At 52.7% G+C, this 21,923-nt stretch overlaps 1 protein-coding gene across 2 annotated transcripts; it reads left to right on the forward strand.

The window, feature by feature from the left end:
• Positions 1-245: 245 nt before the first annotated feature.
• CIMAP1C (ciliary microtubule associated protein 1C) lies at positions 246-14,460 on the forward strand. Of its 2 annotated transcripts, XM_079128927.1 has the most exons (5): positions 246-526; positions 6,383-6,578; positions 11,752-11,862; positions 12,786-12,899; positions 13,485-14,460. In XM_079128927.1, exons 2-5 carry the CDS (start codon positions 6,542-6,544, stop codon positions 13,964-13,966), a joined length of 744 nt encoding a protein of 247 aa, XP_078985053.1. In that variant the 5' UTR covers positions 246-526; positions 6,383-6,541; the 3' UTR covers positions 13,967-14,460. The 2 variants fall into 2 exon arrangements, with proteins under 2 accessions (XP_078985053.1, XP_078985052.1); XM_079128926.1 differs by lacking the exons at positions 246-526; positions 6,383-6,578 and adding an exon at positions 9,339-9,604.
• The last annotated feature ends 7,463 nt before the right edge of the window (positions 14,461-21,923 follow it).

A 21,923-nucleotide genomic window follows, 5' to 3' on the forward strand; every position in this document is an offset into this window, starting at 1 on the left:
CAGGCGCCGACCCGCGCTCGGGTTTCGGGAGGGCGGGCAGGCGGGGGCTCCCTCCGGCTGCCCCCACCCCCAACTTTCTTAAAGGGCCCGTGCTGAGCTCCTCCTTCCAGAGCAAGGGCGAGGGGACCCTTACTGCTCCGTCAGACCCAGGCTCCACCCTGAAGTTTTGGGACAAAGTCCCTGAAGGGTCCGGCCCTTCTAAATTCTGACCCCAGGACCTCTGAAGACATCCTCTGGGAGGAGGCAGGAGCTGGGCCATCCCCTCACTTCTTTCTCTCCTGCGCTTGTAGGGTTGATGGGGTGTCTTCACAAACTCCAGGCTTAAGAAGGGACAGAAGCCCACCACCCCACCAGGCCGCCTTGACTGAGGCCTCCTCAGAACTCCATTCCAGGAGGTTCTGCAGGGCTCTAATCATTGGTCCTGACACCTTGACCTCTGTCTGGGAAGGAGAGATGTCTGGACTCTCCCACAGGGTGGAAGAATGCTCAATCTTGTGGTATTATTTGCCTCAAAGTAAGCTGCAAGGTGGGTGAGGACTACCCCTTTCCCCTTTTCACCGAGGAGGAAACTGGCTCAGAACAGGAGGTGGTTCTTACAAAGCCTCAGGTGGAGAGTAGGTCCCTGGCCATTTGGGCTCAGGATCTTAGGCCTCCCCACCTAAATATCCGGGTGTTTTCATTTGCTGGGACTGCCTCCTGGAAATCTGGCCCTGGGTTTAGCTCCTACCTAACAGCTTCAGGATGGGGCCTTGCTCCCTCCCAGGCAAGAACTTTCTGCCTAGTCCCAAGCAGGAGTTAGAGAAAGGGCAATATTTTCATGGAGTTGACGGTGCTAGAGGCTCTAGCCTGTTTTTGCCCAGACCCAGCGTTGAGGTTGCCTGTCCTTGGTTTCTTATGCGGTAAAGGAATGGAAGAATGCTCTTCCTAGAATGCTCTCCCTCCCTTCCCGCACCCCAATCCCTCCATCAGCCTACCTATTCCATACCCAACCCCATCTAACCTCCCACCCTCTTATCAGTCCCTCCCCTTGACCTGCAACAGTTCTTCAGTGGGTATAGCACTTCACAGTTTGTAAGAAAATTGAGCCCCATTTTGCAGATGAAACAGCAGGGGAGAGTAAAGGACTTGAGCAAATCTACATAACTCCTAATAGGTGGAGCTGGGTCTTTGAGCCCAAGTCCAGTGCTCTCACTGCCGTCACATGGTGTGAGGGTGCTGGTCCCTGTGGTGGTTATGAATACTGGTCTTAGACCTGGGCTCAAGTCCCAGCTCTTCTACTTGGTTGTCTAAGCTTAAGCTAGTTCCTTCATCTCTGTGTCTCCGTTTCTTTGTTTATAAAATTGAGTTTGTGATGATTAAATGCTTTATTCTATCGCCAGGGCCTATCCCAGCAGGCTGATATACAGTAGGTACTCAAGAAGTGCTTGTCTTTTCTCTTCAACATGCCTGTTTCTTTCTTCTCTCTCTCTTCCCCAGTACTGGGGATTGATCCCAGGGGTACTCTACCACTGAGCTACATCCCCAGACCTTTTTAAAAATTTTTATTTTGAGACAGGGTCACTAAGTTACTGAGGATCTTACTAAGTTGATGAGGTCAGCCTCGAACTTTCGATCCTCCTATCTACTTTTGATCCTCCTACCTCAGTTTCCTAAATTGCTGGGATTACAGGCATGTGCCACTGTGCCAAGCTCATCCCTGTGTTTCAGTTTAAATACAGCTTCATATGTATCACCTGCTTTGATGGAACATTAGCTTTGAACCTTGAATTTTCCATTCCAGAGGCAGCTGCATATAGTAGGTGTTCAATAAATGCCTGCTGGGGCTCACTAAGAAGCCAATTATTGCTATTCTATGGGAATTTTGGCAAACCTAAGAACTCTCATCTGGGCATCCTAGTGGGCCTGGCATGTGAGCTATGCCCAGCTGGCCTCAGTGGCAGTAAAGCCATTGCTTCTACAATATGTCCCTTATTTTTCCTTTTTCTGAGTCAGCAAGGTACCTGGTCCTTGTTAGGGGAAAATACTGGTCAAGCTTGGGTCCAGGGCTTGAGGGGTGGGGATGGCTCAGAAGATTGAAGGAAAAGAGTTTCTTTTTAGGAATGAAAAAAAAAAATCTTCTTTTTTGATTCATAAACGTCAAAAACTTAGGTGGAGCTGTCTACCTGCTCTATGTCCCCATCTGCTTCCATCTTCCCTGATCCCCATCCACAGATTCACCCACCACCACCGGGAGTCGTCTGTAAGTCTGTGACGCTTCCAGATAGGGAACTGCTGCCCACAGCTGAGATTCGAGTCGGGATTAGCTCAGTGCCTCCTGCCTTGTTGCTAGCTGGGCAAAGAAATACAGGCCTGGAAAAATAAGGCAACCAGGCACCTAGCAATAGCCAAGCTCTCACATCTCTACTGAGGTTTCCCAGTTTACAAAATACCCACCTGGGCTTTTGACAGGCAAGGGAGTGTGTGTGTTGGAAGGCAGTGTCCATGTTTAAAGATAAGGAATCTGAGGTGCTCAGATCAAAAGCGATGCAAGGGTTCTGGTGCACTTGGGAGTGGCCTTTGTTGAGCCCATAGCCTGCGTCTTGAACCCAGGGCTGATGCTGAGTAGTGTCATGCCAGACTGGCAGAAAGCTGAAGCCCCCATACCACCTTGGAACTGATCTCTGAATGCCTTCTGCTGGCTCAGAACAAGGCTGTCAGATGCGGGCAGCCCCTGCTCCTCAGCCTCCTTGGCAAACCTGAACTGCGCAGAGCTGACCTGGGCCTCCCTGGCATCCTTGGCCTGGTTCATGCCTCCCCTCTGCCCGCCAATCTTTGCCATGGCTTTCCTAGGCTTGGGTTGGCCAGGCATCCTGGGCAACTGTCTCTGACTGTCCTTGGTCATAACTCACCTTCCTCTAGGAAGCCCTCCTTCTCACACGCTGACCTTTCTTCCCAAAGACTCCCTGGACTACTGAACTCTGTAGTTTTCTTGGTTCTCTCCGGAGCCTGCCTAGCTGGGTCAAAAGGTGCAGTCAGTGACTCCTCAACCCCCGCTAAGCTGACCTCTTCCCAGCAAAGCACAGGACAGGGCACAGGGCAGGTGGCGAGGAAAGGAGACTCAGAGCACACTGGAAGACATCTGTAATACAAGTGGTTTGGGAGGCTAAGGCAGGAGGAGGATCACGAATTCAAAGCCAGCCTCAGCAACTTAGCGAGGCCCTAAGCAACTCAGCAAGACCCTGTCTCTAAATAAAATACAAAAAAGGGCTGGGGATGGGCTCAGGGGTTAAGCGCCCCTGGGTTCAATCCCTTGTACCAAAAAACGCACTGGAAGAATGAAGATGGAGGCCTCTCCCAGAGTGAAAGAGGATTCAAAATTCTCCAAAGCTCCCAGGACCTGGGATGAACGCTGCCTCAGTTTCTCTGGGTGTCCTGGGAGAACTAGACAACAGAGCCCAGCAACACCCACTTTCTTGCCAGGATTCAGCCATGCGTGCTGGCCAGGTGCTCCTGGTCACTTTTACCCCAGCTTCTTGGACTAAGTGTACCCGCTCTGGCAGTGGCTGTGATTCCGCCCTGCCCTCAGCCAGGGTGTTTTGCTCTTTGACTTCCTGGGCCCCACCCGAGGAGCCTGTGGCCAAATTCTGCTTGCTGGTAAATGGCATGTGCTTGTGCCCTAGATGGGGTGGTGCTTGAACAAGGGTGTGCTCCAGTTGCCCAGGCCCTGTCCTCAGGGAATTGGCCCTCTGCCATGAAGGACACAGAACCTAGGCCACCAGTGTGTGAGGGGACATAGGCTTTCGGCGCTGGCTGCTTGGCCCTGAGGTCTCGCCATCAGGAGCTCCTCTGCAGTGGGTCCCAGGTCTGGCTGCCTGCCGGGGCCTCTTCTAGGAGTGGTCTTGCTCCTGCCACTGCCTGAGGCATTCATGGGGCTCCTCCAAGTGCAGACAGCCAGGCTCAGGCGGGTGGAGCAGCGAGTCCCAACAATTACACAATTCAGAAGCTGAGAAGTTATCTTTGCCGCCTTCGGGAGCTGGCTGAGGACAGGAGGCCAATGGAGAGCTTTGCCCTGGCTGAAGGCAGGATCTGAGCCACGCCCAAGCATCCTAGGAAGATGGGGCTGGGGGCAGGAGTTGAGGACCCTCTCGGAGTCTGTGTTCTCCAGGAGCAGGCTCCTCTCTGCCATACCACATCCACAAAGGCTTGTGGCTTCAGTGGCTGCAACCAGCTGGCCACAGCTGACTCCCCCTGGGGTTGTGCTATTTCCAAATATTAGTTCTTGCTGTTAACCCTTGCTGTGCTGTCTTGGTGGCCATCAGCTGCCTGCAGAGATGGACTCTGTGAGAAGACTGAATAGGCCCCATCTGGATGAAAAATTTGTGAATGGGCTTGCTTGGGGCCTGGCATGGGGCAGGCATCTCTGGGGACTGGTATGGTCCCCCAAAAGAAGGATGAGAAGTACCTGCTTGGGACTCGGGACTGAGGTTTGCAGTGGGTCTGATGATGTGGGTCTGAGCGGGTGGCCGGGCAGGGCAGTGGAAAGAATGTGGGGTAAGGAGCCAGAAGTCAGGTCCTGCCAAGTCTTTTCTGTGTGGCCTCAGACTAGTCACCTATCTGTGCCTTTTTTCTCATCTGTGAAGTATAGAGCTTGGATGATGACCTCCAACAAGGGACTTTATCCGTAAAGGCAATGCCTGGTGGTTATGATGATGGCGATAATTTAGGCCAGGGTCCCACTCTGCATGACTCTCAGGAGACCCTTGGAGGAGAAAGAGGCTCACAACCAAGAGACACCTAGAGCAAGCTGGTGGGTATGCCTGTAGCCCATCTGGAGATTTCATGGTAACAACCTACAATACTATGTAGCTTGGATATGCTTGTAATCCCAGTAACTTCAGAGGCTGAGGCAGGAGGATCACAAGTTTGAGGCCACCCTCAGCAACTTAGTGAGATCCTAAGCAACTTAGCAAGACCCAGTCTCAAAATAAACAACAAAAAGGACTGGGATGTAGCTCAGTGGTAGAGCACCCCTGGGTTCAATCGTCAGTACCACAAAAAACAAACAATAGATCTATAGATAGATAGATATAGGTATATTTCTTGGATTTCAATTCCTGTCCCTATTGGTCAATTGTCCTTGTACAGTGAAAAACCTTGAGATAGCCAGCCTCCAAGGTGGCCCTCAGTGCTCCTCATCTGCTGGTATTCGTGTCCTTGTATAGTCCCCTCCGTTGTTGAATAGGGCATTGCAGAAACAATGCTGTGATTTCCAGGGTGAGCTCAGGAAAATAGACAGTGGCTTCTGCTTTTCTCCCTTTTGATTGCTTGCTCCGGGGAAGCCAGCAGCCTGTGGAGACCCCATGGGGAGGTGCTGAGGTGTCTTGCCCACAGCTGGCTCACCTTTCATGGGAATGAGCTACCTTGCACTTGATCTTCCAACCCAAACACACCTTCGGATGACTTCAGGTCCTACAGACATCTCTAGAGACCTAGAGCTAGAACTGCCCCCTTGACTGACAACCTGAGAGACCTAGAGCCAGAACCCTTCCACTCAGCTGAGTCCTTTCCAAACTCCTGACCCATAGGCACTGTGTGTGATAGAAGGAGATTTCTGCTTTCACAGCTAGTTTTTGAGGGCAAATTGTTATGCAGCAATAGATAACCGATGCAAACCTGCATAACTGTGAATGGCAGTCCAGAGAGCCAGACCCAGCATGTGCCTGGGACTCAGGAAGTAAGGCTCTGCTCTTATGGGGAGAGTGGCGTTTCTCTGAATAATCAATGGGTCACTAATTCATTTACTCAACAAATGTTTCTTTTCTTCTCCTCCTTATTTGATACTGGAGATGGAACTCAGAGGCACTTTACCAATGAGTTACATCCCCAGTCCCACCACCGTTTTGTTTTTTTTTCCCCAAGACAGGCTAAATTGCCAAGGCTGTCCTTGAACTTGAAATCCTCCTGTCTCAACCTCCTGAGTCACTGGGAATACAGGAGTGTATCACCATGCCCAGCTCTTTTTTCTATTTTTGCAGTGCTGGGGATGGAACCCAGGGCCTCACGCATGCTAGGCAAGCTCCATCACTGAGCCACATCCCCAGCTCGTTGTCTTATTTTTTGAGTTTCTATGGCACAATGTTTCAGTATTTCTTTGTCTTTGGTGACACTGCTGTGTTTGGCAAGTACAGTTTCTTTGTAGAGTGAATCTTGATCTGAGTTTAAATTCAGATCATGCCTCCTTGGTGGGGACACCCTGACAGTAATACCAGGTCCCACCAACACCCGCTTGTGCCCTTGTTGGGATGTTCACTTGCAGTACTTGATGCCCACCAGGCTCCACCCCTGTGAAGTTACTGTTTTTCCCTTTGCAATTAATAAACATTTGCCAACGTTGAAAGGTCAGGCTGAGGAAGAAGAGCCAGAAGAAAGCCTGTGAAGGGGCAGCCAAACCCAGAAGACAAAAACCAGGAGAACATTCTGGAACCAGGAAGAATTTCTGGGTAAAGGAGGGAGTAGTCGGTCATTTTGATCCAGCTCTGCCAAGAGGCCAGTCCAGAAGAGGATGAAAAGTGTCCATTGGGCGCAGCTGCCACATGCAGGTCAGTGGGAATCTAGTCAAGCCTGATTTGGGTGGAGCCGTGGGCCTGGAGTCAACTCACGGTGAGTCAGGAGTGAAAGGGAGACAAAAATAGAGGTCACGAGGGAAAATGGTCTCTTCTGGGAAATTCATGAACTGAGGACAGGGGTGGGATAGGTGGTGATGGAGAGCTGTGTGGGGACAGGGAGGTGGTTTTTAATAGGTGGAGGGGACTTGGGACCTCAGAGTGACATAAGAGGATGCCAGATGAGATGGGTATGGTGGTGCACACCTGTAATCCAGTGGCTCGGGAGGCTAAGGCAGGAGGATCTCTGAATTCAAGACCAGCCTCAGCAACTTAGTGAGGCAGTAAACAACTCAGTGAGACCCTGTCTCTAAATAAAATACAAAGTGGGCTGGGGATGTGACTCAGAGGTTGAGTGCCCCTGGGTTCAATCCCTGGTACCAAAAAAAAAAAAAAAAAAAAAAAAAATGAGAGGTAGGGCAATGGGTAGGTCCCCAGGTAGGAAGTAGAAGCAGGTGACAGCAGGTATCTACCTTTGGTCTGAGTGCGATGGGGAGGGTTCCAGCCAGAGTCCAGTCTGATGGCCTCTGTTTTCTCTGCTGAGGAGTGGATGAGCAGGGGTTGAGAGGCACCGCTGGGTTCACGGAGGGAAATGAGCCAAGCTGTAGATGATCCCCGGGGAGGGGGAGAGAGCCAACTGACCAGAGGTGGAGGTGGGCAGTCAGCCAGGAGGGCAAGTCCAGGGTTGAGGGCATGACGGCAGGAGGGGCCTGACGAAAGAGGAAGAAGTGCAGGGTCAGTGGTGGGGTCTCAGTGATGGCAGGCCACTTGTGCAGTGAGGGTGCTAGAGCAAGAAGAATAGGAGGCAGGCGCTAGGGTTTCAGGGGGAGGCGGACAGTCAGTGCTGTGGGAGGAGGGGAGAAGCCGAGGGTTGCTGATGGGCGCGGGGCTGAGCAGGAGCTGGCAGAGGTGTTTGAGAGGCAGGGGATTGAATTGGGGTGGTCCTGGGGGAGGTCTAAGTCACCAGATAATGGCAGGGGTTGGTTGGGGTGGAGTGGAGTTAGACACCAGCTGGCCTTCCTAAAAGAAGGACAGATGACAGTAAGGAATTGAGGAGGGGTACTCCAGGACACTAGGACCCTAAGAAATGGGACATGTGACAAGGAGGGAGCACCATCTGGTCCCAAGGAGGCCAGTGACCTCTTTTGTCACAGACTCTGAGAAATGGCGGTTGTGAGGATCAAAACAAGCAGCTCTGGAGAAGGCTGAGGCCACCTCAGGATGATCTAGGTCCCCAGCAAAGATGGAGTGAAGGGAGTGCTAGGAGCCGGAGAGACGCGGGGCTGCTGGGTGTGGGGTGGCTCAGCTTCCCCACGAGAACTGTGCACAAGGACGAGCCGCAGGAGCAGCAGGGAGAAGGGCAGGGAGGCTCGCAGGGTCTCAAGTACTTGGACAGCCCCACCAGGAAGGTGGGAGTCACAGCCCGGATCTGGCCCCTATCAACACTGGGGGGTCAGGGCTCACGGGGATGGGGGTGAGGAGGGAGAACCGAGGTTGATTGCCCCAGGGAGTGTTCTGCTGCCGCTGGACTGGGCTCTGCCCTCATTTCTGTTCCTGAGGGGCTTCAGGAATGCTCAGACTGCCGTTGAGCCAGGTCCTCCTCACACCTGCTGGTTGGAATGAGCGCCATGCATGCTTTGCCCTCTAGGAGACCAGACACTGCTACTGATGTAATGGGAGACTCTGGGCAAGTCCTTGACCCTTTTCCGGCCTCATTTTCCTTATCTCTGGAGCGGGTGGCCATAGAGGCCCTCTTAGAGCCAGCCGCCCTCTGGTTCCTACAATAGAAACCTTTTGCCTGGTTCAGATCAGACCCACTCTGAGCCATGGCTTGGTGGGTGTGCACAGGCCCCAGGCCCTCTAGCCCCCTGGGTTCATAGAGGTGAAGGGGTCTCCCGGATTTTCTCAGCCCTGGGGCTCATCCATAAATTATATAGGGCTGGAAATCTTCCCTACCCCTCAATGTTTCCTGCCACACTCCCCCCCCCCCCCCCCAGGGTGCTCTTGGCCATAAGCATGGGAAGTGGCTTCTTATGGCTTCGTCTTCCTTTAGTTGCCTCCTAATCCATGTCTTTGAAATGCCACCAGCAAACAAATATTCCTTGAGCTGACATGGATCTTTAAAGATAGATGTCCTGCAAAAGGAGTCTGGGTGGGGACCATCAGAGAGTCACACCTTAGTGCAAAGTAGTTGGCCTAATCCTTTGCCAAGGGAAAAACAGACTTTGACAGAAGGAGGAGAGTATCCAGAGCCAGGGAGATAGGTGGCAGGGGCAGGGGCAGGGGCAGTGGGTAGAGGGCCCCAGGGGCTGTGTGCCTGGTGAAGCCCTTCATCGATGACCAATCCCACTCACCCTTTTCACTCCTGTCCCTAACCTTAGGGCACCCTCACTGGTAGTGAGGTGCTGGCTTGGATGTCACACCACCCCTCCCTTTCCCTCCCCAGACGCAAGGTCCTGGGGACCCCTGAGCATTTCACCCATTGGGGTGGGAGGCAGTGGGGCTGAGCTCTCAGGGTTTCACTACTGAGCCCAGAGCCTAGAATTTCTTCGCCACAGTTCAGGCGCCACGGCAACTGGGGGAAATAAACACTCTGGGTTTCACAGTCCAAGTTCTGCGGTGATGTCATCCCCAGCTCCAGCCTGCTGGGCCCTGCCGCTGGCTGCACCCCAGACAGCCTCCGCTGCTCAAGCCAGAGGACTGTCTTCCTGCCCGGCCCCCACGTGGTCTCTGAGGTGGAGTGAAGAGAGTGGTCAGAGGGGCCGGGGCAGGGGCCCCCCAGCTCCTTGCCTGCGGCTCAGGTTCGGCTGTAGCTGCTGTCAGCCCCTCCCTGGCCTTAGCCATGACTCTGCCCAAGGAGGCCAGGAACCATGTGTTCTACGCACAGCATCCAGAGAAGAAGGTGCAAGTGCCCTCATGGCAGGAGGTAAAGCAGACCCCTATCATCATGGCCATGATTAAAGGTGAGAAAGGCCCCGCCCTGGGCTTGGGATCACTCCCTGAGGGTGTCCCAGCCTGCCAGCCCTGCCTCCTGCAAAGCACACTCCTCTGCCAGACTCACCTCAAAGCCTTACGATGCTGAACCAGGAATTAGGAGCCTTTAGCCTAGTCTTGCTTTCCCTTCCTTCTGGTGCTGGGAATCAAACCCAGGGCCGCTGGCACACTAGGTGAATAAGCTGTCACTAAGCTACACACCAGCCCTAGCTTTAGCTCTTCCATTTCCTTTCAATCTTACTCTCAATAGAAACCAGACAAATTAATTCTTACTATATTGCTAATGACTGATTATTACCCTAAGTGGGAAGTGGGTTAAAGTAGTGATAACATGCTTGGGTTTTGCTGGCTGAATGTCTCAGAATTTTGACATTACTGACTTGTCTGACTTGGGCAGACTGTTTTTTTTTTTTTTTTTCCTTCCTGTTTTCATATTTTCTTTTTAAGTTTCTACTTCTCTTTTCTCTTTCCATACTTTTTTTATTGGTGCGTTATAGTTGTGCATAATGATGCGATTTGTTATGTATTCAAACATGCACACAATATAACAATATAATGTGGCCAATATCAGTCCCCAGCACTTCCCCCCTCCCTCCCCGTCTCCCATCCCCTGGTCCCTTTCCTTCACGGACTTCCCTTGGATTTTCATGAGATCCCTGTCCCCTGTCACCTTTTTTTTAAAGAATGTTTTTAGTTGTAGATGAACACAGTACCTTTATTTTATTTATTTATTTTTGTCTTAGTCAGCTTTTTTGCTGCTGTGACTAAAAAATCTGACCAGAACAATTTTAAAGGAGGAAGAGGTTATTTGAGGGCTCACGGTTTCAGAGGTCTTAGTCCATAGAAGGCCAGCTCTATTTCTCGGGGCTTTAGGTGAGGCTGAACATCATGGCGGGAGAGTGTGGTAAAGGGAACCAGCTCACACAGTGATCAGGAAGCAGAGAGAGAGTCTCCACTCCCCAGATACAAAATATATACCCCAAAGGCATGCCTCAGTACCCACCACCTCCAGCCACACCCACCACCTCGTTACCACTCAGTTAATCCCATCAGGGATTGATTGATGATTGGGTTGAGACTTTTACAACCCAATCATTTCTCCTCTGAACCTTCTCTCATTGTCTCACAGGTGAGCTTTTGGGGGACACCTCACATCCAAACCATAACAATTTTTATGTGGTGCTGAGAATCGAACCCGGCGAGGCAAGCGCTCCACCACTGAGCCACGACCCCAGCACCCCCCATCACCTTTCTTTTCCTTTTTCCTCTCTAGCTTCCACATATGAGAGAAAACATGTGACCCTTGACCTTCTGAGTTTGACTTCTTTCACTTAACATAATGGTCTCTAGTTCCATATCTTTTCCTGCAAATAACATAATTTTGTTTTTCTTTATGGATGAATAAAACTCTATTGACTCTAATTCTCTAGGATAAATACCAAGGCGTGTGTAGCTGGGTCATTTGGTGGTTCCATGCTTAGTCTTTTGAGGAATCTCCATACTGATTTCCATAGAGGTTGTACAAATTTACAATCTCACCAACAGTGTAAAGTGTTCCTTTTTGCTCCACATCCTCTCCAGTATTTATTATCATTTCTGTTCTTGACGACTGCCATTTGGACGGGTGTGAGTTGATATCTTGGTGTAGTATTGTTTTGCATTTCCCTAACCCTAGAGATGTTAAAAATTGTTTCATATATCTTTTGGCCATTGTATTTCTTCTTTGAGGAGTGGTAGATTGATATTTGTAAAACTCAGTAGTCTCACATGTAAGATGAGAAAACAAGAGCATCTCCTTTATCTCCTTTGCAGAGTTGTTGGGGATGCTTCATTGAAATAAACTAGCAAATGCTTAGCGTGGTACTAGGCTCAGGGAAAGTTCTCAATTAATTTCGACTGTTACCTTTCTTACTCTGCATTGTCGCCTAGGGGAAACTGCATTTTATCTATTAATGCTATCTTCCTAAGGAAGCAGCTGGATGGACAGTGGATTTGTGGCAGTAGGGTAACAGTAAGAGCCAAGACCCCCAATGTTCTCATGGTGCACTGTGTTTGGGGCTTCCTCTGTCTCTGATCAGTGGACTCAGGCTAATGGCTGCCCTGTCTGTCCTTACAGGTCCAGGGCCCGCCAAGTACCTCCGGCCATCCTGCACAGGCTACATAGATCATGACAATTCCATGTTCCAGGAGCCCGCGTTCACCCTGCACACACGGCATTCAGAGAAGCGTGAGTGGTCACCACCCTGTCATCCCTATGGGTGGGGTTACTGTTGTAGATTGTGGGTGCAGTGAGTGGCATGGAGCCATCCTCTGTAGCCACAGCCACAGGGAGCTGAGGTCTGCCCTGAGTAGGACTGAAGGAAGCCAGCAGGGATTCCCGTGTGACCCAGCCTCTCTGAAGGCAGCAGTGCAGTCAGCTCCCAGCCAGATCTTCCGAGGGAGCTCTGCAGGGATGTCAGCACCATTGGTGGGTAGAGCGGGTCTTCTTCTCCACCTCACCTTTGGTTGGGACCCCTGAGCTCTGACCATCATGTTCTGCTGGATTCTGGGAATGGTGAATGCCAGAATTTTCCAGGTGGCCTAGAATTTCTGGGAAGGGAGGGAGTGAAGGGCCCAGAAGACTGGAGTTGCTGGCCAAGGCCAGCTAGAAAAGAGGCTGGACAGGGGCAAGGCCATGTGTATTGGGGGATCTGAGATCTAGGGTGTCTGCCAGGCTCCTCCCTGAGGGGAGACACACCCTTTTTGGCAGGGGACTCCCCTGGCCTGGGCTGGGCCCTTTCTCAATACTAACAATAGCCACAGTGGCTATTATTACTTCTTGGCACCAACCTCTGCCGATGCCTCAGTGCTTGGCTGGCCAAGCTGCTGTGAGGCTATTATTTCATCTCTTCCTCTGAACAAGGTATTTTGGGGATGGAACCCAGGGCCTTGTGCATGCTAGTCAAGTGCTGTACCACTAAGCTACATCCCCAGCCCAGAACAAGTTCTTCAGAATAGCAGGTCATGTGCCAAAAGTCCCACTTTACAGATGAAGAATCAAGGGTTCCGAAGACCTAAGAGCCAGAGGAATCTGAAAGGAGCCCCTACTCCTTTTGGTCGACACTGGGGCAGCCACTGGAGCTGACAGGGCCCCTCCTTGGTTGCCTGCAGGGATCACAGACATATGCAGCCCTGGGCCTCACTACTTCTTGAATCCCAAAATAACTCGGTTTGGAATGTCCAGCTGCCCCCAGGTCCCCATGGAGGAGCGCATCTCCAACCTGCGTAAGATTGACTGGAGAGGGAGGTGGGCAGGGGAGGGAGGCCAGGAGGTGGGAAAGGTGAGGGGATGGGGGCCTTCCTTAGGACTTGAGTAGGGCCAAAGCAGCAGCATATTTGGATAGAGGCATGTCCTTGCAATGTCACATCAAGACACCTCTGTCTCCACACTGACATGGCCAAGCCTGTGTCACAGTGTGGTCCAGTGTGGCCCAGAAGCCAGGTTGTGTGTTATGATGTCATGGGGCTCATGTGAAGGCTGCAATATTGCCATGCTAAGGCACTCACAGGCTGTAGTGACCTCAGGACATTTTCCTGATGCTGCTACAGGGACAATGTCAGCACAGTAACAACCCAAGGCTGATGTCCCTGATAGTTTTTATATGATGACAACAGTGTTACAATATTGGTGTCAGGATGGCCTAAATGACTATCTTGCTATCCTCTGCCTGCCTGTCACCCCATTCAGGGGTCAGGGTGTCCCTGTTCTGCTGCTGAGGTGGTGCTGAAGCCACAGCTCCCTTCAGACCCATCAGCTGGGTGCCAGAGACTGTGAGCCCCTCCCTATCTCCCTGCTTTGCTCACTTTCAGGCCTGAGCCCCACCCCAGCCCCCTGTCACTACAACTTGGAGAAGATCTGTCCCCCTGGGGAACGCAGGGCTCCCCATTATGCTTTCGGTTACCGGTGTCCATTCAGAGTGTTGGACCCCAACCCGGCTCCCAACCAATACGAGATGCCAGTCTCACTGGGGCCCAACACCCCTGTCTATCGAGCTGCCCCCTGCTATAGTCTGACCTCCTCTAACAAGAACTGGTTCTACAAGGAGGATGTGGCAGGAGGCCCCGGCCCGGCCATGCACGCTCGGCCCGAGCCGTCCATCTACCAGAACCGCAGCCCCATCTACAGCATGGCCAGGCGCTTCGCCTACCCACTGGACCACACACTTCGGCCTGGCCCTGGCTCCCACGATGTCCAGCAGGTCACTGTGCACAAGCCCCGCACACCCTCTTTCACCATGGGTGTCAAACACTCCCCCCACCTGTGCCCGCTGGTCACCGACATTCGTGACTGAGGCCCCTGCTGGTGCACTCACCCTCCTACCCACAGAGGTTATTTTTCTATGCCAAATTGAGCAACCTGATCAAGGATGCAGGTAGCAGAGCTGGTGCCTGCTGAGTGGCGAGCACACGGAAGGCACTAGATAAATATTTTTGTTTACTCATTCCTTCGTTTCGCAAACACTCACTGCTGTCTTCCTTTGGGCCCCGTTCTGGGTGAGGGGCTGGGATACTGGGAGAGGGACTGTGCGTGCTGTCAATGAGGAGTTCCAGGCTGGCTCACCGGGACAGGCAGCCTCACGTCCTCCACGAAGCCTGGGCGGGCGCTCCGGAGAGCTGAGTTCCAGTCTTGACTCTGCTGCTAACTGTGGTGTGGCTTTCGTAGCTCCTGCTCCTGTCAGGGCCTCAGGATTGCCCTATGGATGCGAAGAGGGTCGACCTGGAAGAGGTTACCCCAGTTCTAGAACTGCGAGACTCTGGTTCCTGCCAGTGGCCAGTACCCGGGAGAGGAGGGGAGCCATGGGGTGTGGGAAAGCAGGGAGAGGCCGCTGAGGCTGGGGAGTGGGAAGAGAGGTGTCCTGGGGAAAGGACTCAAAAGGATAAGTGGAGACAGATAATATGTGTGGAGGGAGGGTAAAGATGGGACCAGAGGAAAAAGGGACAGGGAGTTGGGGTGGTTCAAAGCAGCAGGAGCCTGTGGTGCTGGAGGCTGTGCTAATATTGGGAAAGAGATGGTAGGCAGGGTGGAGGGGCCTCAGACTTCATCATGAGGAAGTTAGCCAGATAAGACGCAGTGTTTCCAGAAGATTCTCTGGACAGTGAGAGAAAGCTGACCATGATGAGCACACTGGAGGCTGCGGTCAGCCTATCTGGCTGCTGGGAGGGGGGGTCTGACCATCACATGCTGTCTTTGGAGAGTCCCCACTTTACCAGCCTAACCTAGCAGAGTAGCTCTGACCTATCCAGGAGGGGGCAGCACTGCCTCAGTCTTCAGGTCCCGGCCTGTGCCCACCTGCTTTTGGGCAACAGGTGCCCGCACTCAGTTGACCTTTGGGGAGGCTGGGATCTCCGGGTCTGGTATCGATCCTTCCTTAACTCATGCCACTGCAATCCCCAACTCACCTCTCCTCTGCACCAGCCCTCCACCTGCTTCCCCACCCCACTCCCTGCCACAGGAAGGTAAGGGGGAAGATCTACCCCAATCTGGCAGCCTGAGGTCAGCCTGCACCAGGGCTGATGCTGGGAGGGCAGTGGGAACCTTGGAAGGAGGAGAAGAGAGAGAGAGAGGTGAGCCCCTAGACCCAGTGGCTCAGGCAGAGACATGCTCCTTCCACAGCCATTTCCCAAGGGCCGAGGGATATGGGAACAAAGGGTCACCTCAGAACCAGTGTTTAATGGCTCATCCTTGTAAACTTGAGCAACATCCAGGTTTTAATTGAAAATAAAAAATGAATTAAATAGATCCAAGTTCCAAGAAGCAGAAAATCTCTGAATTTTTTTTAACCCAATGTAACCTTTAGGAAAGAGGTGCCTGGAGAACCCCACTGGGCTGATCCCTGGTTCTGGGCCTGTGAAGTTCCTCTCCTGCCTGACCCTTCCCCCAGGCTCTGGGTTTTGTGTCTGTCCTGTCCTTCCCAGGCCTCTGCAAGGCTGGCCTGGGCAGGCTCCAGAGAGAGCAATCCAGCTCAGGGACCCATCTGTCTTGCAGCAGATTAGAAAGATGTCATTTTGCCGACAATGCCATTTATCACGGCAGCTGCAAAAATTAGTGATGCTTGGGCTGAAAGTGTTGGATTGGGGTGGAGCTGGCAGGTGGCAGCAGTGATGCTCCCTGTGTCACCAGGTTGGGGGAGCTGCAGGCCAACCTTTGAACAGGGGTGTTCTGATTGACGGCACAGCCCAGGCAAAAACCCCTATTGGAAAGATGAGAAAAATGAGACCCAGGGTCTGGAAATAACTTTGGCCATGTGCTAAATTCATGGCCTGTCTCTAACTAAAGGCCCAGGCTCTGCATGTAACCAGGACCAGGGTCCAGTTTATGACAAGAGTCTAGTTTAGCTAAATCCTGTACTTATTGGAACTAAATCCTAATTTTCGCCTCCACGGTGCTGTCTGAAACAGCCTGAGCCCTGCTGCTGCCAACATGGTTAGGATAGGACGCTAGAGCTTGAATAGACTATTGGAGTGGTTTTGTGGTCCCAAGGGAAAATGAGAAGGAGGGGAGAAGGGTCAGAATGAATGTTTGGGGATGAAGATGTTTATAGGAGAGGGGACCCTGCCAAGGAAGGGGATGTGGCTTCCAGGGAAGGCGGATGGGCCTCCCTTGTGTCTCAGCCCACAAGAGGACAGGGTCATTCAGCTTGGGTTTGGCCTTTCCTCCCCCGGGTGATGCCCCGGATGGGTGATCTGCAGAAGGTCAGACAGCATGGCCTCCTGGCCTTGCTCCCTGCAAACTTGACCCCTTCTGAACAACTTGGCAGGTTCAAGCTTGATCTTGTAAGAAGCTGCCATCACTGCCATCTGATTCCTGGAGGACTTAAACTTGTGCCTTCAGAAAATCAGGCCCCAAGCCTGGTGCTGGATCACGCAGATGCATCTGTCCATTCAACAGATGTTGCTGAGCCCCTGCTTAGGCCAGGCTCTGGCTGGGCCCAGGGGTACGGAGAGATGGTCTTCACCCAGAGCCCTGGCCTCCAGGGGTTCAGCGGGTGGCTAGAGGGTAGCTCTCCCCATCCATGAGCATTCACTGCTCCAAGCTCTCACCTGCATTTCCTCCTCTTACTAGATGGCAGAGAGAGGTCTGGTCTCCATGTTGGGCTAACCCAGCCAGGGGTTGGTTGGTGGTAAAGCTGCAGTCACATGACCCTCCTGGACACTGGCTGGCAGGCTAGTCTGTGGGCCTGTTGCTACTGATGAGATCTGGAGGCCAACCCACTTTGGTTCTCAAGAGCTGGGGAATGGTGGCTCTAGGCCAGGAGCAAGAGGGGAATCCTGGCTGCACACAGGCACTCAGGAGGCACACAAAACCATGTCCCTTCCCTACAAGTACATTGAATCAAGACGCACACACAGAGAAACGCAGATATGACTTATTCTTCACACCCGCTACAGTGTGTACAGGGAGGGGATTCAAGGAGGGAGACCTCGATGCCTGTAATCCAGTGCCTTGGGAGGCTGAGGCAGGAGGGTTGCAAGTTTAAAGCCAGCCTCAGTAACTTAGCTAGGCCCTAAGCATCTTAGCAAGACCCTGTTTCAAAAAAATATATTGAATAGGACTGGGGCTGGGCATGGTGGTGCCTGCCTGTAATCCCAGCAACTCAGGAGGCTGAAGCAGGAGGATCATACATTCAAGGCCAGCCTCAGCAATTTCATGAGGCCCTAAGCAACTCAAGGAGACCCTGTCTCAAAGTAGAAGATAAAGCGGGCTGGGGATGTGGCTCAGCGGTTGAGGGCCCTTGGGTTCTATCGCTGGTACCAAAAAAAGGGGGGTGGCTGGGAATGTGGCTCAGAGGTTAAGCACCCCTGACTTTCATTCCTAGTCCTGGGAAAACAAAAATAAAAACAAAAAAATACTTACCCTCATACCAGCCACTCTCAACCATGTGCCTTACGTGGAAAAAGTACATCCTCACACAGATGCAGGGGGAGAGGAGGTAGAGGTGTCTGTGCTCGTGGAGGTGCTGGAGCAGGACTCCCAGCCCTACTTTGCCCTCTGTCTACTGCTGACACTCAGAGGCACCCCCAAAAGGGGCCACCCAGAGTTGGGGTGGGTGTTGGGGGGTCAGGACAGGCGCTCCTGCCTCAGCCCTCCTGCTCCTCACTCCTTGCGGTGGGGTGGGGGAGTTGGCTACAGGTGCACCCCTTGTCCTGTGGAGTCAGAAGCGCATCTCTGACACTGTGGTGGGGAGTCGCTGCCTTCCCTTGGTGTCTGTGGTCTCCCATCTGGCTCTCCTCCTCACTGGGTCTTCCTCCCTTCCCTACGGTCCCCATGTCCCTCTGCCCTGTTTATGCTCTAGAATTAAGATGATATTTTCAATTACCCCTAGATAACACAGGCTGTTCCTGGAGACTCCGACCAGAGTGGGACTGTGTGCGTTTGTGTGACTGTGCGCAAGCGGACACTTGCTTGTGTGTGGGCCCAGGGGTGGGGGCGGGGCTCACCACCCTCCCAATGCCCTTTGTTTGTGATTTCTCTTCTGGAGCCTTCATTTCTTCCCGGGAGATTAGAAGTACGTATCCCTTCAGGGGAGGAAGGGAGACAAAAGAGAGAAATAAAAAACTGTCATCGCTGTCTTGTAAACACAGTGTGCAGTGCAGAGCAGGCTCGGCAGGAGAGAGGGACCAAGGGAAGCAGGGGCGGTAGGGGGGCCGCGAGACAGCGGGTGGGAATCAGAGAGCACTGGGTGGGGGAGAAAGGTGAACAGGAGCCACTATCACAAGGCCCAGGCCGCCCAGGGAGGGAGGAGACCCTGATGCGGAGTGTCAGGAGAGTAAGATAGACGCGTCTCTGCTCTCATGGAGCATCTACCAGAAGTGGCTCCCTGCGTTCAGCACTTGCCATATACCACGCACAGGCACGAGGGTGGGTGACCTGCCGGATAACAAAGCCAGAGGGCGGGACCCCAGGTTTTAGCCCAGGTCTGTCTGAGTGGAGCTCTCCTTTCACACAGCCTCTGCTATGGACTCAAGGACTGGGAAAGAGGCCTGGGGGCTTGGCTCCCACACCAGTTTTTGTGACCTTGTACAAGTCCTCCCTTCTCTGGGCCGTCACTTTCCCCATTTGAAAAGGGGAAAAATGTGAGCTGCTCTTCAGGGCTGCGTGGAAGATCAAATGTCTTAATGTGACAGTCCCTCAGCTCCGGTTTTCTGGAGAGCTGGGGGAAGGCTGGTGAGGCATAGACCACCCAGGGCTGAAGGAGGGACTGACCAGGAGGGCAGCAGCGGCCTCAGCGGTTGGAAGGAGGCGGGGCCTCAGCGGCTGAAAGGAGGCGGAGCTCCAGCTTCACTCCTTGCTGCCGCCCAGTGGCAAGCATTGGAACTTCAGGGGATGGATCTGGACGGGCTTTCCAGACCCTCAGCCAGCCAAAGGTCAGAGCTGGAAGGAGTCTTCTAGGAATTGTTGTCTGATCCTCCCTGGTCCTATCTCACAAATGGTCAGAGAGGGGAGGGACTTGTCCCCAGGTCATCCAGGGCAGAAGCTTAGGCTTCCCTTTGGCCCCATGGCACTCAAGAAGCCCCCAAGTGACCTTGAAGCAAGAAAGGTGGAGTTCCACATCTCTGCTTCAAGCCACCTCCTCCAGGAAAGCCCTCTGTACTTCCACTGGTAGGAAGTGGCCTCATTCCTGCCCTGTAGCCCCACAGATGACCTCTCACTTGCTCCTCCTGCTCTACCTGCCTGAACTGTCCCTCCTCCAGCAAAGCAGGCAGCAGACCTCAGAGTATCAGGAGTGATCAAGGGCCTTCTTCACACTTGGTGGTGGTGCAGCACGCACCAGGCCCAGCTCCATCCTGGGACTTTACCTGGCTTATCCCACTTGAATCTCATATCAGCCTCGGAAGGTTGAGATTGATTTGAACCCCATTTTCTTGGCGAGGAAACAGGTACAAGAAGGTCGTGACTTTTAGCTACAGAGCGGTAGAACAGAGAGTCAAACCTGGCCCATCCATTCTCTGGAGAGGAGCCTTCATGTGGAGACAAAAACTACTCCCCTGGCCATGTGATAATCATCTGTGACCAGACACTGAAATTACTGGTTTGAGGGTCTTATGGGCTCAGGGCTCAGCCTCATCGCTCTGCTGCCATGTGGCTTGGGGCAGGTCCATTCTCTGGATCTTGGCTCCTCATCTGTGAAATGGGTGTGTGCTCTGGACTACCTCAGACTCATTCTGGCTCTGTCTCGGCAGGTCTTGGGGGCCTGGGCCCTGGGGTGGGTCAGTTTCGAAGGGCAGGTCTGGGGGGCAGAGCATTGGGCACTGCTTGTGTGTCAAAGTATGGGGCTGGGGGGGATCTTGGGGAGGCGAGGACCGTGAGAACAGGAGGAGTGGGATCTGGGACAGGAGGGGGTGATGCGTAGGCCCTTGGGCCCGGTAGCCTTTCCCTCTGCTGCCTACCATAGAGGGGAGTTTTTCTTGGCAGAAAACAGTCTCATCAATCAGTGACAATGGGGGGCTGACAGGTGGCCACTCCCCGCCGGCCCAGGCTGGAGGCAGACTCATAAATCCCACTCCAGGCTAGGCTGTAAATTCCCGTGATTCACACCCGGCCTCTTGGAGGACAGAGACATTTGGGGCTGTGGGACAGGTTGTTCTCTCCTGGGTTGAATAGGGAGTACCCTGGAGGGGCCTATTCAGGGAATTGGGGTCTCAAACAGCCCCCTCCCTAGGAGATGTGGTGCCGAGACCCCAGGATGCCTCAGCCCACCTGAGTCACCTCTGCCCAGACCCAGCCTACCTGTGCCCTCAGTTGGGCCACTCAATGCCCTGGTCTGAATCACCCAGTCATGGGGGGGGCGTGGCCAAGAGGGGTGTCCCTACCTACCCCTTGCCACCTGCCCCTGCCAGTCCATACCACATTCCAGCTCAGTGGTTATAAAGTCCAGGTTTGTGCATTTCTCATTCCTGGGGGCTAGGGTCCTGAATTCACTGCCCTAAAGTAGAGAAGGACCTCAGAGACCCTTGGGCCAATGACTGCAATCACTCGTCAACCTCTTAGGACTTTGGTTACACTCAGATGCTCAATGAATTCTTATTTACTTAACATTTTTCTGCAATCACTTACTTTTAAAATTTAAATTTGTGTTTTAGTCTTATCTTAAGCAATATTTGTAAAATCAGGGTCTGATATACTAGTTAAAATCAAACACACACACACACACACACACACACACACACACACACACACAAGAAAATATGTACGGTCAACCCTCCTCCCCAGTTCTGCATCTACAGATTGAACCAACCACAGATGGAAGATATATTTTTTTTTTAAAAAAATGCATTGGTACTAAACATAGACAGACTTTTTTGTCATTATTCCCTAAATAATACAAAGCAACTGTGTACCTAGCATTTATATTTCATTAGGTATTATAAATAATCTGGAGAGAATTTAAAGTATATGGGAAGAGTTACATTGGTTGTATGCAAATTTTGTATAAAGGATCTGAGCATCCTTGGATTTTGGTATCCACAGGGGGTCCCGGAATCAATTTTCCGAAAATATCGAGGGGCAACCGTACATGAAATATATACATGACAATAAATGCAGAGTTAAATAGCAGATGCTCACCCTGTGTGTTATCTGAAACTTTAGTGTCTCAGTCATGATGCATGCATACACTGTCTTTGAGAAGAGTGACTCTAGTCTTCCCCCATTCTACAGACAAGGAAACCAAGGCCCAGAGAGGTGTAGAGACTTGCCCAAAGTCACACAGTGCTAGGAATAGTGGCCAGTCCATCTGACTGCTGGTCCAGTGCTCCTTTTACAGAAGCAGGCTCCTGGTTTGCTTAGATGGTGGGCTTCCTTCCCCCAGAGCACATTTGGATTCAGAGGGCCTTTGGGAGTCTCTCTGCCCCATTGCAGAGGAACACCTTGAAAGGTGGGCTCCTCCTCCCCCCGCAGCAGACTGACAGGCAGGTGTGCCAGCCTCCTGTGTCTCCCTGTGCTCCTGATGCACCTGCCCTTTTTGTGGTGTCCATGGCTCCTGCAACACCTCAGGACTGGGAGGAAGTGGAGCCATGAGGCCTCCAGGGAGGGGAGAGCAGGGCTCTGCGGCAGCCTTCCCCGGGGAGCTGCTTACTGAGGCAATAATTAGTGGCACCAGCTTTCAGGCTGGCAAGGAAGGTGGCCTCATTAGCAAGCGCCTTCCCCTGCACCACTCCTCCTGCCACTGCCACCACCACCCCAGAGATGAGGAGCGGTGCCGTTCTCATTGGGGACGAAGGTCCCAGCTCTAGGGAGCCAGGAAGGAG

Source organism: Sciurus vulgaris (genome assembly GCF_902686455.1).
Source record: "Sciurus vulgaris genome assembly, chromosome: 2".
In the NCBI taxonomy this organism is placed as follows: Eukaryota; Metazoa; Chordata; class Mammalia; order Rodentia; family Sciuridae; genus Sciurus; species Sciurus vulgaris.